The sequence below is a fragment of the Macaca nemestrina genome, chromosome 7 (assembly GCF_043159975.1).
Source record: "Macaca nemestrina isolate mMacNem1 chromosome 7, mMacNem.hap1, whole genome shotgun sequence".
Lineage (NCBI taxonomy): Eukaryota > Metazoa > Chordata > Mammalia > Primates > Cercopithecidae > Macaca > Macaca nemestrina.
In genome coordinates, this window is record NC_092131.1 from 106,876,574 (window position 1) to 106,893,509 (window position 16,936).

The 16,936-nt window shown below is 40.6% G+C and overlaps 1 protein-coding gene across 4 annotated transcripts in view; it reads right to left on the reverse strand.

Annotated features, from left to right (window-relative positions):
• LOC105464713 (SEC11 homolog A, signal peptidase complex subunit) overlaps positions 1–16,936 on the reverse strand; it is a 45,492-nt gene that overhangs the window by 10,817 nt on the left and 17,739 nt on the right. For all 4 annotated transcript variants that reach the window (XM_011712745.3, XM_011712743.3, XM_011712742.2 and 1 more), the window contains 2 exons: positions 10,333–10,442; positions 6,242–6,391 (listed from right to left, as the gene is read on the reverse strand). In XM_011712745.3, the coding sequence (XP_011711047.1) occupies positions 6,242–6,391; positions 10,333–10,442 (260 nt within the window). The remainder of the gene's footprint in view (positions 1–6,241; positions 6,392–10,332; positions 10,443–16,936) is intronic.

The following is a 16,936-nucleotide window of genomic DNA, read 5'->3' on the forward strand; positions in this document are numbered from 1 at the left end:
AAAGAGCAAAGGAACACAATAAACTATCTCACAGGATATAATTGGCAAGATACAGACTATGGGAAGCTACAGAATAACCCAGTTTCTCCAACTAATGACTTGCAAGGAACAAAGAAAGTTCGGGAAGTGACCTACAGATTAAACAACAGACAGCCAGGATCAGTGGCTCACGCCTGTAATCCCAGCACTTTGGGAGGCTGAGGCGGGTGGATCACCTGAGGTCAGGAGTTCAAGACCAGCCTGGCCAACATGGTGAAACCCTGTCTCTACTAAAAATACAAAAATTAGCTGGGTGTGGTGGTGGGCGCCTGTAGTCCCAGTTACTCGGGAGGCTGAAGCAGGAGAATAGCTTGACCCGGGAGGCGGAGGTTGCAGTGAGCTAAGATCACGCCACTGCACTCAAGCCTGGGCAACAGAGCGAGACTCCATGCCAAACAAAAAAAACAAAAAAAACAAGAGACTATAAAGCCACATCAACTAATTGCAGCTGAGGACTTTATCTGGATCCAGAAAGTTATGACACAATTGGGGATTTGAACAAATATCAAAAACTTGATGATACTAAAGAATTGTTTGGCCAGGTGCAGTGGCTCTCTCCTATAATCCTAGCACTCTGAGAGGCCAAGGTGGGTGGATCACTCGAGCCCAGGAATTCAAGACCAAACTGGGCAACATGGCAAAGCAAAAAATACAAAAAAGTTAACCGAGCATGATGGTGTGCACTTGTGGTCCCAGCTGAAGTGAGAGGATCACCTGAGCCTGGGGAGGCTGAGGCTGCAGTGAGCTGTGATCACATCACTGCACTCTAGCCTTAGAGACAGAGTGAGACACTGTCTCAAATAACAAATAATAATAACACAGGAGGGGAAAGAGGTGGGAGTAGAGAAGGAGCAGAATTGACTATATATTAATCATCACTGGGACAGTGATGATAGATACATGGGGGTTCCTTATACTCTTCTGTGCATGTCAGAAACTCCCCAAATTCAGAAAATAAAAGCAAAAAAAAAAAAAGGTATTAGACAAGATCTAAAATAATACAGACCAATGTATAAACAGATCAGTGGATCAACAGTGGCTATCTATGGCTTTCTTTAGATTAGCTTTATCTTCTTTTTTCTCCAACAAACATGAGTTACTTTTATATTAGGAAAAAATGTTAGCTTTAAAAGAAGAAATACTTCAATTCTTCAGATATGCCACGGTTTACAGGAACAGTATTTTGTTTTTTTGTTTTGTTTTGTTTTGAGACAGAGTCTCACACTATTGCCCAGGCTGGAGTACAATGGTGTGATCTCGGCTCACTGCAACCTCCGCCTCCTGGGTTCAAGCGATTCTCCTGCCTCAGCCTCCCAAGTAGCCAGGATTACAGGTGCCCACCACCACACCCAGCTAATTTTTTGTATTTTTCGTAGAGACAGAGTTTCACCATGTTGGCCAGGCTGGTCCCAAACTCCTGACCTCGTGATCTGCCCACCTCGGCCTCCCAAAGTGCTGGGATTACTGGCATGAACCACTATGCCTGGCCAGGAATAGCATTTGCTTGATCAGAAAATTATTAGTTTAATTCTACTAAAGAACCATGAAGTTTCTAGTAATTTTAAAATTTAATTGAAAGCAAAGTATATTTTACAGTTGATAAAGCCTAGCTGAAAATTAATTCAAGTGCATTTGGATTGACCACTGCAGTAGAAAGAAGAAAATTAGCTTCAGGTTTCTATGGGCTAATATCCACTTAGATTCTAAGTCAGAAACTGGCTCACTAGATGTTAAATCTGCAGAGGAAACTAATTTGGGAGGTGTTGCAAACACCAAAGATGGTTAAGTGCAAACAGTCACATTAAAAATAAGATTCCAGTTAGAAAAAATGCAAATATAGAGAGAAAAATAATCTGTAGCTGACAATTCAGTAAGTGAATAAAGGAAAAATTCTGAAGGGTAAAAGAGGACAGGTGCTAGGAGGGGCTCACTGCAAGAGTGAAAGTCAGCAGCAGCAAGAAGGAAAAGTGAATTCAACCCAGAAAACAATACCAACTCCACACATGCAGAAAAGGCAAATCAGATATGAGGAGATAAAACCCAGGAAATGGGGAACTCCCCAGAAAAAGGAAAGGGTGCTAGAGAGATCTGGACTACTCCCAAAGACTTGATTTGCTGGCAAAACAAACAAACAAATATATTAACACACCCAATTTCCCCTTCTGGGATGTAATCAGGAGACACCACTATAGCTTTTTTTAAAAAGCATAGATATCCTTCATCTACTTAGTGGTGACACAAATATTCTCTGGTGGCAACCAGCTCTTATTAGACTTATTTTTTATTTTTTTGAGATGGAGTTTCACTCTTGTCACCCAGGCTGGAATGCAACGATGCAATCTTGGGCTCACTGCAACCTCCGCCTCCCAAGCAGTGGGGATTAAAGGCGTGCACCACCACACCCAGTTAATTTTTATATTATTAGTAGAGACAGGGTTTCACCATGTTGGTCAGGCTGGTCTGGAACTCCTGACCTCAGGTGATCTGCCCTCCTCGGCCTCCCAAAGTGCTGGGATTACAGGTGTGACCCACTGCACCTGATCTTACTAGACATATTAAGTCCTACTCCAGCATTTCACAAGTCATAGGCTCAAAATACTGAGTGAAGGTATATTTACATAGGATTTTCCCTTGCTGGAACAAGGACCAAATATTTAATATTATCTACTTCTAGGGAGATCAAAGAGTTTAGAATTTAATTCACCCATCACAATACTGTGAAATTAGGAAGAAGGAAATACCACTTTATAGATGAGAAAAAATAAGACCCCAAAAGCTAAATGGGTACAGAATAATGTATCCATCTGCATGGGAAAAGCAAAGCTAAGGATTAAGTCACCCAATGGTAAAATTTCTCTTTCCAAATACGTAATCACATGCCAGTGTTCAATATCATCCAATTATAATATTTCCTGATATGGTTTGGCTGTGTCCCTACCCAAATCTCATCTTGAACTGGAGTTCCCATAATTACCATGTGTCATGGGAGGGACCCAGTGGGAGGTAATTGAGTCATGGGGGCAGGTCTTTCCCAAGCTGTTCTCGTGATAGTGAATAAGTCTCATGAGATCTGGTGGTTTTATAAATGGGAGTTCCCCTGCACATGCTATCTTGCCTGCCGACATGTAGACATGCCTTTGCTTCTTCTTTGCCTTCTGATTGTGAGGCCTCCCCAGCCATGTGGAACTGTGAGTCCATTAAACCTCTTTCCTTTATAAATTACCCAGTGTCAGGTATGTCTTTATTAGCAGCATGAGAACAGACTAATACACCTCCTATAGGATGAACTTACTAACTACATACATTTTGAATATTATTTGTCCCCATATTTAAGAGCAACATTAATACTATTAAACCAAATGGGGCTGGGTGTGGTGGCTCACGCCTGTAATCCCAGCACTTTGGGAGGCATAGGTGGGTGAATCATTTGAGGTCAGGAGTTCAAGACCAGTCTGGCCAGCATGGTGAAACCCTGCCTCAACTAAAAATACAAAAATTAGCTGGGCATGGTGGCAGGCGCCTGTAGTCCCAGCTACTCAGGAGGCTGAGGCAGGAGAATTGCTTGAACCCAGGAGGCAGATGTTGCAGTGAACCAAAATCGCACCATGTGCTCCAGCCTGGGTGAAAGAGCGAGACTCTGTCTCAAAAAAAAAAAAAACACACAAATGGTAACTCTGACCAGATATTTCAGTCTCCCCAAAAGAAAAAAGAAAATTGAAATTTTCTGAATATTAATATCTACACAGGCCTGCAAGTTGAAGGTATCTCAAGAGTCTGAAATAAATCACCAAAAACCCCAGATTATAAGTACCATATTTAAAATCATCAGAATTCTTACACAATTATTTTAAAAATTTAAGGATTTTCCAATTAAAAATTATCTGTCTATGAATCTGCCCAGAAACAGTTTTAAACTGAAGTCTATGACTCATTCAATTTCTTTTTCTTTTTTCTTTTTTTGAGATAGAGTCTCACTCTGTTGCCCAGGATAGAATAAAGTGGCATGATCTCAGCTCACTGCAGCTTCAACCTCCTGGGCTCAAGTGATCCTCCTACCTCAGCCTCCTGAGCAGCTGGGACTACAAGTGCACACCACCGTGCCTGACTAATTTTTTTTTTTTGTATTTATAGAAACAGGGTTTCACCATCTGGTCTAGATGCCCAGGCTGGTCTAGTGCTCCTGTGCTCAAGCACTCCACCCGCCTCAGCCTCCCAAAGGGCTGGGATTACAGGCATGAGTCACCACGCCCAGGCAAACTCACTCAATTTCAAATAATCATAAATAAAAATGGAGAAATTTTCCTCCAGCTTAAATAAGGCCTGAGCTCAGTTTGATTCTCTCTGATATATTTAGTGGAAAGTTGGTTCAGCTTTGTTCATAACAGGCATTGCTGAGAATGAACAACACAAATCCACTTTGAGAATCTGGAAAACACTATCTGCACTGAATAAGCCTCTATAATTCCAAAATAAATTTCTTTTTTTTTTTTTTTTGAGATGAAGTCTCACTCTGTCACTCAGGTTAGAATGCAGTGGCGTGATCTCAACTCACTGCAACCTTAGCCTTCCAGGTTCAAGTGATTCTCCCGCCTCAGCCTCCTGAGTAGCTGGGATTACAGGTACCCACCACCACACCTGGCTAATTTTTGTACTTTTAGTAGAGATGGGTTTCACCATTTTGGCCAGGCAGGTCTTGAACTCCTGACCTCAGGTGATCTGCCCGCCTCAGCCTCCCAAAGTGCTGGGATTACAGGCACAAGCCACCGCTCCTGGCCCCAAAAAAATGTCTAAAAATTTAAGTTATTCCTTCTCAGTCAATAATATAATGTCACTTTAAATTATAGTATTTTCACATACATACTCACATCGGATTTTATTAAAAAAAAAAAAGCTGTCACATCTTTATTTCACCAATGAAGAAAGAACTCTTCTAAACTAGAATGTTTACAGGAATTTCAAAAACCAATGGTTGACAGTTCCTTCTTCTTTAAGCAGAGGAAAAAAAACAATTTTATAGGGTGGTAAAAATAAGATAGTTTTTACAGAGAGCTTTTGCATATTCAAGAACTAAAATCCACCAGGTGCAGTGGCTCATGCCTGTAATCCCAGCACTTTGGGAGGCCAAGGCAGGTGGATCACTTGAGGCCAGGGGTTCGAGACCAGCCTGGCCAACATGGTGAAACCCTGTCTCTACTAAAAATACAAAAATGAGCTGGGCATGGTGGCACATGCCTGTAATCCCAGCTACTCAGGAGGCTGAGGCACGAGGATCGCTTGAGCCCAGGAGGCGGAGGTTGCAGTGAGCTGAGATAGCACCATTGCATTCCAGCCTGGGTAACAGAGGGAAACTGTCTCAAAAAAAAAAAAAAAAAAAGAACCTAAATCATGCCTACTCTTTCACTTCTCGTCTGTGTGTCATCCAGAATGCCTCCCTTTTCTTTCATTTCTTTGTTTTCTTTTATGAGACAGGGTGGAGTGCAGTGGCACAAACACGACTTACTGCAGCCTCAAACTCCTGGACTCACACAATTCTCCCACCTCAGTCCTCCAATTAACTGGGACTACAGGCACATGCCACTACGCCCAGCTATTAATTAATTAATTAATTTATTTATTTATTTATTGAGATGGAGTCTGGCTAATTTTTATATTTTAGTAGAGACAGGGTTTCACCATGTCAGCCAGGCTGGTTTCAAACTCCTCACCTCAGGTGATCCACCCACCTCGGCCTCCCAAAGTGCGGGGATTACAGGCGTGAGCTACCGTGCCTGGCCTTTTTTGTTTTGTTTTGTTTTATCAGAGAAGGAATCTTACCATGTTGCCCAGGCTGATCTCAAACTCCTGGGCTCAAGCCATTCTCTCACCTTGGCCTCCCAAAGTACTGGGATTGTAGGCATGAGTCACTGTGCCCAACCAGAAGATTATATTTAGGATCTATCTTTATGTCATAGTTTTTTGGAATTATATACAGAGTCACTGACAGGTTGGGAAGTAAAAGGGAACCAGGAAAAACCTTCAGGGAAAAATATGAACCAATAAATAATTATTTACAGTTTTCAAAATGTTCACTAAACTTTCAAATGGACTGGAAGAGGGCCTAGAGGTTCCTCACTCTTTCATAGTCTTTAGGCTATCAAAACTAAATACCACAAACACTTAAACAAAAGCAGTTAGAAACAAAGATGATATACTTTGCACATACTTTTCATGAATCTTCAAGACTCGGTGAACTATAGGAATCTCTCTTCCTTCTATCCTAAAAACAACAATTTCTCCCACTCGTATGGGATCTTCAACTCGATTTGTTAGAAATAGAAGATCTCCTCTATGAAATGCAGGTTCCATGCTGCCACTAGGAGGGAAAGAAGAATATAATAGCAAAAAGAAAGTATGAGATTAAACGTACTTTCCAAATTAGATATTCAACAAAATAAAAAATATCACTTCTGGAGTATACTCAATACTTTAACAACTATATCAACAGAAATGTGTATTGTTCTCAAAACATGGTTTCCTCAGACTAATAAGTTACGACAAAGGATTTTTAGTTATTAACCTTCACTGACTAGTTCCATTTCAAGTATTACTATTCAAAGAAGCTTAAATCTTGAAAAGGTCAGTGTTACTAATTCCTTAACCTTTTAAAATTTCAAATGACAAACAGAATATAAAAGAATGAACTTTAAAACAATGCCCTTATTCTCACTTCATCTGAAAACACTAAACATATTCAAATATGCAAATTAGAACTGGATCATCTTCCTCTGCCATTTATAAAGATAACAGCCAAGATGACCTTACAGGTTCAACTCATTTAGAAGGAAAAATGGCTCATCAAGTCAAAGAACTGTCAGCTACAGAGATAATGCTTGTGTTATCAATTTACTTATTTTAAAAAGAGAAAAAAAAAAAACAAGGAATAAGCAGAGATTTTTGCCTAAGAATTTCAGAAGCCAAGAAAAGATTCAATTCTATGGTAGTAAGACTAACTTCTACAGAGTATCTTCTTACCTCTTACCTCTTCCACCCTACACCAAGTCCTAAAAAGGTCCTAAGATATTTGCACTAATTTATGAACTCCTTTTTATCTAACAAGAAGTAGCCCATCAGTATTTTTCAGAAACTCAAGCTCCGGTTTTCTATAACAACAGCTTAAGTAACAATAGAAAGACAAGAAATAAAGTTCAATGCGGGAATAAGTACAAACTCCAAACACTTTTGTTTAAAGACTCTCATCCCTCTATGTAAAGGGATATAGCAATGGGTCTCAAACTTTGCTGCACATTGGAATGACCTGAGGAACTTTTAAAAAATCTCGGCCAGGTGCAGGGGCTCACACCTGTAATTTCAGCACTTCGGGAGGTCGAGGTGGGCAGGTCACCTGAGGTCAGGAGTTCGAGACCAGCCTGGCCAACACAGTGAAACCCAGTCTCAACTAAAAATACAAAAATTAGCTGAGTATGGTGGCGCACACCTGTAATCCCAGCTACTCAGGAGGCTGACGCAGGAGAATCACTTAAACCCAGGAGGCGGAGGTTGCAGTGGGCTGAGATTGTGCCACTGTACTCCAGCCTAAGCAATAGAGTGAGACTCTGTTTCAAAATAAAAAAAAAAAGAAAAAAGAAAGAAGGAGAAGGAGGAGGAGGAGGAAGAAGAAGAAGAAAGAAGGGAGGAGAAGGGAGAAGGAGAAGAGAGAAGGAGGAGGAGGAGAAGAAGGAGAAGGAGAAGGAGAAGAAGAAGAAGAAGGAGAAGGAGAAGGAGAAGGAGAAGGAAAAGAAGAAGAAGGAGAAGGAGAAGGAGGAGAAGAAGGAGGAGAAGGAGGAGAAGAAGGAGAAGGAGAAACTGGGGGCCAGGCACCATGGTTCAAGCCTATCATCCCAGCACTTGGGAGGTTGAGGTGGGAGGATCACTTGAGATCAGGAGTTCAAGACTCGGTCTCTATAAAAAATAAAAATTAGCCAGGTTTGATGGCACACTCCAGTCTGGGCGATGGAGGGAGGCCCTGTGTTAAATGTTCTTATCACAAAAAAATAGAAAGGGGGGAAACTTTTGAAAGTGATGAATATATTCACTTCCATGATTGTGGTAATGGTTTCACAGGAATATACTTACCTGCAAATTAATCAAGGTGTATACATTAAATATGTACAGCTTTTTGTATGTCAATCATATCTCAATAATTTGGTTAAAAAAGAGTAATCTAAGTACTATTACTTAGAGTCTAGATAATGTTAATGTACTATTACTTCAATTCTAGATAATATTAATAATTCAATTTATTTTAAATCTGCCCATTATCTCCAGAAAGGATTTGGGCTTACAAAATTAAGCCCAAAATCTGACAAAACTATAATGTTTATTTTCTTTTCTTTTCTTTTTTTTTTGAGACGGAGTTTCGCTCGTCGCCCAGGCTGGAGTGCAATGGAGCGATCTCTGCTCACTGCAACCTCCGCCTCCTAGGTTCAAGCGATTCTCCTGCCTCAGCCTCCTGAGTAGCTGGGACTACAGGCGCCTGCCACCACACCTGGCTAATTTTTGTACTTTTAGTAGAGATGGGGTTTCAACATGCTGGCCTCGAACTCCTGGTCTTGAACTCCTGGCCTCAAGTGATCTGTCTGCCTCAGCCTCCCAAAGTGCTGGGATTACAGGCATGGGCCACCACACCCAGCCTGTAATGTTTCAATTAAACAACCAAGTGGTAATTCTCTAAAAACGAGTTACTAAATTGGGTTTTAAAATCACTAAGAGTGGCTGGGCATGGTGACTCATGCTTATAATCCCAGCATGTTGGGAGGCCAAGGTGGGAGGATTGCTTGAACCGAGGAGATCAAGACCAGATTGGGCAACACAGTGAGATCCTATTTGATATAGTTTGGCTGTGTCCCCACCCAAATCTCATCTTGAATTCCCACGTGTTGTGGGAGGGACCTGGTAGGAGGTAATTGAATCATGGGGCGGGTTTTTCATGTGCTGTTCTGGTGATAGTGAATAAGTCTCATGAGATCTGATGGTTTTAAAAAGGGGAGTTCCACGCAAAAGCTCTCTTCTCTTGTCTGCTGCCATATGAGACGTGCCTTTCACCTTCTGCCATGTCCCCAGTCACGTGGAACTGTAAGTCCATTAAACCTCTTTCTTTTGTAAATTGCCCAGTCTTGAGTATGTCTTTATCAGCAGCATGAAAATGGACTAATACACTGTTTCTACAAAAAAATTAAAAAATTAACCAGGTGTGGTGGAGCAGGCCTGCAGTCCCAGCTGCTCAGGAGGCTAAAATGGAAGGATCCTTTGAGACCGGTAGGTGAAGTCTGCTATGAGTTATGATGGCGCCACTGCACTCTATCCTGGGTAAACAGAGCGAGACCCCATCTTTAAAAAAAAAATTCACTAAGAGTATGAGTGCAAAGATAGGGAAGGAAGCAGAGTGGAGAAAAAAAATTCAGTACTATTTGTCACCATAAGAGATGGTATTAATGCCTTCAAAATTCCTGGAGTCTAGTTTAGCAGTGATATTTAAAGGTCAGCAGGAAACTTGGAAATAATTAGTGATTCTTCTATACTGACACTGAGAACATGCTATAGAAAAACTCTTTAATTTGTGGAAGTACTATAACATCTAATGAAGTAACAACTAAATATCAGGCCTGGTGTATCAAAGTGAGGAATATAAAAAGACAGAACAATTTCAGGAAAATAAAGTACAATGAGACACTTTCTTAAGGGATGTGACAAAAAGAAACCTCATATGGTAACCTTTTTGTAGAACGGTCATGAGCCCTTTGGGGTTCTGAATGGAAATGCCTAACAAAGTGAGAATTTCTTTTCTATCTCTCTTTTTTTTTTTTTTTTTTTGGAGACAGGGCCTCGCTCTGTCGCCCAGGCTGGAGTGCAGTGGTGCAATCACAACTCATTGCAGGCCTCAAGCTCCAGGGCTTAGGCAATCCTCCCACTTCAGCCTCCCGAGTAGCTGAGACTACAGGTGCATGCCACCACACCCGCTAATTTTTGTATTGTTTGTGGAGACAGGGTTTCACCACATTGCCCAAGCTAGTCTCAAATTCCTGAGCTCAAGCAATCCGCCTGCCTGAGCCTCCCAAATTGCTGGGATTACAGGCATAAGCCACCGCGCCCAGCCTGAGAATTTCTTACAATTGAGAAGTAGTGACTAATTTTCTTCCAGGCCCTTTTCTGGAAAACAGTAGTTTCTAAGGGAATGATATACCAGTTATTTCATATCTCAATTTTTCTCCCAAGTAATGCCATGCAATTCCATGCCTTGAAAGGAAAAACTGTTACCTGAGCACCACTACAATTGGACTTTCACTTCCAGTTATTACCATTAACCCCTTCCAGATCATTAGTGCTGATGAGACAATCATTCCGAAATTTAGGACTTGATAATAGAGCTGCAAGAACAAAAGAGAAGAGATCAGATCCACCATTATACCCACTTTGGAAAGCAATTGAGAGCGGTAACAATTTGAAAGTTTCAAGCAGTACTATTAGGACAACTACAGTTCTGAGACATTCTTTAATATACTATAATAATTATGCCATCAGCATATCAAAACAGGTCCCCCTTCTTTCGCCAAAGCACCCTGCTCCATTTTGTTTGGTAAAACATCAGTTACATTTATATAACACCATATTATTTTAAGAACCTTTCACAAAAGTTATTTCATTTGGGCTCTATAATCATTCAGCTTAAATTCAATCATACCCATGCTACTTACCAGCCAACAGTAATCTGTCTCTGCTGCTGAACTCCTCTATTACTTTACTTTTCTTTTTTTTTTTGGAGCCTCGCTCTCGCTCTGTCACCCAGGTTGGAGTGCAGTGGTGCCATCTCAGCTTACTGCAACCTCCGTCTCCTGGGTTCAGGAAATTCTCCTGCCTCATCCTCCCGAGTGGCTGGGACTACATGCATGCACCATCACGCCCAGCTAATTTTTTTGTATTTTCAGTAGAAACGGGGTTTCACCATGTTGGTCAGGTTGATCTCGAACTCTTAACCTCAAATGATCTGCCCACTTCCGCCTCCTAAAGTGCTGGGATTACAGGCATGAGTCACCACGCCCGGCCCTCTATTACTTTTCTACCATATTTATCCCTTGATAATCATGGGAATAGTCAATGACATTTAACTCTACCTTCTCATTTTACAGTTAAGGAAACTGTCTCATAAAGAGGAGACTTCACCAAGTCCTATAGCTTATCAGTCACATAGTCAAGACTTGAAGGTCAGCTTTCTTACTAAATCTCTAGTACTCCACAAATTCTAAAATTCTGTGACTTGAATAATCGGATAAAACACCAGAAGGCATTTCAATTTCAAATAAAGAAAATTCAGAACATATGGAAAAAGGCAAAAAATATTACCAAATCAGATAAGAGAAATAATGTGAGCTAACTGTTTTGGGCCAAGGCTGGAAAAAGCATAGACAGGATGACCAGACACCAAGGCAAATAGTTTAAAAGGAAAAAGCTGGTACTGGAAAGTACTGGGAGAGATCTGAAAAAGCATATTAAGGTCCAACTATGAAGAAACTTAAACACAGGACTGAACCTGTGGATCTAACAAAACATTAGTAATATAAAGTGAAAAAACAAAAGTTTCAAAAGGTCTTACTCTGTCGCCCAGGCTGGAGTATAGCGGCACAATCACAGCTCACTGCAGCCTCCAACTCCTGGGCTCAAGCAACCCTCCTACCTCAGCCTCCTGAGTAGCCAGATGTGGTAATTTTTGTATGTTTTGTAGGGAACAGGTTTCGCCATATTGCCCAGGCTGCTCTTGAACTCCTGGGCTCAAGCAATCTGCCTACCTGGGCTCAAGCAACCCTCCTACCTCAGCCTCCTGAGTAGCCAGATGTGGTAATTTTTGTATGTTTTGTAGGGAAGAGGTTTCGCCATATTGCCCAGGCTGCTCTTGAACTCCTGGGCTCAAGCAATCTGCCTACCTCAGCCTCCCAAAGGGCTAGGATTACAGGTGTGAGCCACCATGCCTGGTCACTTTTGATAAGATTTGCTTGTGGACATTCTACACAACTGTCCTAGTCTCTTCAAAAATCCAATGTCATTCAATGTCATGGAAAAAAAGGTGGAAGACTGTTCTAGATTAAAAAGGACTAAAGAGATATAACAACCAAATATAATGCACAAACTTTGGTTTCTTTGTTGTTTTTTTCTTCCTTCTCATTCAGTTCTAATAATACATAAACTTTGGCTGGATCTTGGTTCAAAAAAAAAAAAAAGCGTAAGAAAAAATCTGAACTATAAAAGACATTTTGGGGTGAATTGGGGAAACTCAAAATATGATTTGAATATTAAATGACACTAGGAAATTCATGTTAATTTTCTTTTTTCTCTTTTTTTTTTTTTTTTTTGAGACAGGGTCTTGCTCTATCACACAGGCTGCAGTGCAGTGACATGATCTCAGCTCACTGTAACCTCTGCTCCCAAGTTCAAGTGATTCTCATGCCACAGTCGCCCAAGTAGCTGGGATTACAATGGGCATGCATCATCACACCTGGCTAATTTTTGTATTTCTAGTAGAGACGGGGTTTTACCATGCTGGCCAGACTGGTCTCAAACTCCTGTCTTCAAGCAATCCACCCACCTTGACCTCCCAAAGTGCTGGGACTACAGATGTGAGCCACTGCACCCAGCCTCTAATTTTCTTAAATTATGTGATAAATTATGTGATAATGGTGTTGTGGTTATGTAGAACACTGTCCTTATCGTAAGAGATGCATATTAGTAGTAGTTGGCTAGTAGTTGTAGTTAGGGGTGAATTGTCATTATCTGCAACTCATTTTCAACTGATTCAGCAAAAAAAAATTCTATATGTGCACACACACATAAGTATACATAGAACACATATGGCAAAAATGCTAATAATTGTTGGATCTGTGTGACAGATTACAGGTGTTTCCTGTACTTTCTTTCAATTTTTCTGAAAAATTCCAAAAAATGTGTAGAAAAAAATGGAAGAAGCCAGGTGCAGTGGCTCATGTCTGTAATCCCAGCAATTTGGGAGGCTGAGGTGGGCAGATCACTTGAGGCCAGAAGTAGGAGACCAGCCTGGCTAACATGGCGAAACCCATCTCTACTAAAAACACAAAAATTAGCTGGGTGTGGTGGGACATGCCTGTAATCCCAGCTATTTAAGAGGCTGAGGCACAAGAATTGCTTGAACCCAGAAGGCGGGGGTTGCAGTAAGCTGAGATCGCACCATTGCACTCCAGCCTGGGCAACTGAGCAAGACTCTGTCTCAAAAAAAAAATAATAATAAAAAGGAAGAAAATAAAATAAATGTTAGTTGTTATATTTGGGGGGTGTAATACTAGGCAATTCTTATTTATTTCATTTTGATCATCTACATTTTCTACTTCTTCCCTTTTTAAACCAATTGTAATTTTTATCAAAACACTATACACACATACATACAAGAATATGTAAAAAAAGCAATATCCTAGCCATGGCAGGTCACCATTTTCATCTCTTCTAGCTATTTATTCTGATATTTACCCCAACCATTCTAAAAACTAATTGTTTGTTTACTTTCATACTAGGGTGTTAATGCATGACGTTCAAAATGTACAACGAGGGACTAGGCACAGAGACTCATGCCTGTAATCCCAACACTTTGGGAAGCCGAGGTGGGAGGATCACTTGAGCCTAGGAGTTCCAGACCAGAAAGCAAGACCTTAATCTCTACAAAAAAGTATAAAAAAGGCCGGGCGCAGTGGCTCACGCCTGTAATCCCAGCACTTTTAGAGGCCGAGGTCACTTTTAGAGATCACGAGATCAGGAGTTCAAGACCAGCCTGGTCAACATGGTGAAACCCCATCTCTACTAAAAATACAAAAATTAGCCAGGCGCGATGGCACGTGCCTGTAATCCCAGTTACTTGGGAGGCTGAGGCAGGAGAATTGCTTGAACCGGGAAGTGGAGGTTGCAGTGAGCCAAGACTACACCATTGCATTCCAGCCTGGGCGACAGAGCAAGACTCCGCATTAAAAAAAAAAAAGAAGAAGAAGGTACAGGAAAACTTAGAACATTAAACAGAGATGTGGATAATTAAAAAAAAAAAAATTCAGAGGCTGGGCTCGGTGGCTTATGCATGTAATCCCAGCACTTTGGGAGGCCAAGGCGAGCAGATCTCCTTGAACTCCTGAGGTTAGGAGTTCAAGACTAGCCTGACCAACATGGAAAAATCCCCCATCTCTACTAAAAATACCAAATTAGCTGGGCTTGGTGGCACATGCCTGTAATCCCAGATACTTGGGAGGCTGAGGCAGGAGAATCACTTGAACCTGGGAGAAGGAGGTTGCAGTGGGCCGAGATCCCACCATTGCACTCCGGCCTGGGCAACAAGGGTGAAACTCCATCTCAAAAAAAAAAAAAAAAAAAAAGAAAGAAAGAAAAATTAGCTGGGTGTGGTGGCGCGTGCCTGTAGTCCCAGCTCCTTGGAGGCTGAGGCAGGAGAATCACTTGAACCCAGGAGGTAGAGGCTGCAGTGAGCTATGATTGTCCCACTGCATTCTGGCCCAGGTGCCAGAGCAAGACTGTGTCTCAAAAAATAAACACAATTGTGATGAGGAATCCAGCTCTCTTGTACCATTTTCTATTTTCTCCCTACAATTATTGACCTGTTTTTCCTGCATACTTTATAAAAACGTTTCAAGTTTCATATTCTTATAAATGCAAAGTTAATCTCTGGACAGACAAGAAACTGGGGAAGAGGAACTAGGAGTCAAGGTGGAAGGAAAAGATGTTCTGATACACATACTTCACGTTTTTACCGTTTTTAGTATATGCAAGTATCACCTGTTCAAAACTAAACTGTTTAGGTTTATTTTTTTAAGTCCATGCTAATGGCCAGAACACTGTATTTCAAGCATTCCAATGAAGCATGGTGTACTCAATCAATGTGATTAATCAATTTCCACAAAAGGAAATCTGAACATTTTCTCAGAGACACTTAGATATTTGCTATTCTTTTGAGTAATGGAGTGATGTGAGCACATGGGTAATCTGAAACCTACTTTGACACTCACATTTACAGGTAAGGAAACTGAGGCACAGAGAAGCTAAGCGATATGCTCATGGTTGCATATCTACTGGCTGGCAGAGTAGCACTATTAGAACTCTGGCCTCCTAAATTCTACGTTTTCAAGATGGTGGCTTTTTAAAAGACAAAATGGGTCTTTTTATTCTGAAGGCTGAATTGAAGAAGTGGAGTGGGAGATGATAGAAGTAGGAAAACTAGCTTCTAAGATGCAATTATGTCAACCAGAAGATAGTGAGGAATTAAGACTCAATTTTCCAACTTTCTGCACTAAAAATACCACCTACAGTACTGGTTAGGACAATAGATTCTGGGCCCTAATTCAGAACCTCTGAGGAAGGGGTTGTATGATTCTACAATGTATATAGCTCCACAATCCCTTGCTCAAAACCCTTGGGGGTCAGATGTGTTTCAGAATTCAGAATGGGTGTGATTTTGAAAAGGTAATACTTGCATGTACCCTATGTTACATACATACTCTTAGCAGGGTTTATGGCAATATCCCATTATCAAACACATTAAGATTTTGGCAGCAAAACAAAAATTCACACGGAAGTAAATAAAAACTAAAAAAACAAAAAAACAAAAAAACCTGCATGTCAATCAGTTCACATCTATTTCGTTGAGGAAAAAAATTTCCATTTTCAAAAGGGCTCAGTTATAGAGTTGTCAGACGTTACCTAATAAGATATTTAATAAGATAACTGCTATTTAAAAGAAAAATGCCCACCAGGTGCAGTGGCTTATGGCTATAATCCCAGCACTTGGGAGGTCAAGGTGGAGGACTGCTTGAGCCCAGGAGTTCGAGTCTAGCCTGGGCAACATAGTGAGACCCCTATCTCTAAACAAAAAATAATAAATTTTAAAAATTAAGAAAAAAGAAAAGTGCCAGTCAAGGCAACATAGCAAGACCCTGTCTCTAAAAAAGAAAAAAAGAAAAAAAAAATTCAATTAATTAGCTGAGTGTGGTGGCATGCACCTATAGTCTCAACTACTTAAGAAGCTGAGGTGGGAGGATTGCTTGAGCCCAGGAGGTCGAGGCTCTAGTGAGCTGTGACCGCACCACTGCATTCTAGCCTGGGCAACAGTGTGAGACCTTGTCTCAAAAAATAATAATAAAATAAAAATGAACAAGTTAAAATATATGATTTCTTATGTCCTTGCAAGAAGGTCACGATCCCATCCATAATTATCCTTTTCCTTTTCCTCAGACATACAATGCATTTATTATGGAATCATTATTGTGAAATGTATCTAATCATCAAGATCGTCATTCTCATTATTATTAGAGAAAAAGGTTAAAAGTTTCTGATTATGTATAACCGGTATGTTCCTTAAAACGTACCTATTTGTATACTGCTAAGTCAATCTGCAAGCCAAAACCTACACAGAAGCACACTATTTGCTAAAACAAACATTCTATCTGAGCAAAAGCTTGAAAAGTGTCATACTCTTCTCCCTTTCTTTTTATCCCTCTTTTCTTGCCAACAGTCTTTACTCAAAAGTCAAACATATTGCCTCCCTAGCCCCTACTTTCTTTATCACTATGTCTGAATGCTTAGGAATGTGTATAATCAGAAAACAAGTGTTGTCTCTTTCTGTACTGGTAGAAATAAGGTGGCAGCTACCTAACCTCATATCATCTAACCACATCAAGCTAACTATTAATAAAGACATTGCAACATATGTAGAATAATAACCACAGAATTGAATAGCCTTATTATTTTTTTCTAAGAAATGACCAGAACAATATTTTTTCAATGCTCAAGGTGAAACTAGAAAAGAATGATATCAAAACCAATCAAAGTTCTATATAATATCTCTCAGCAG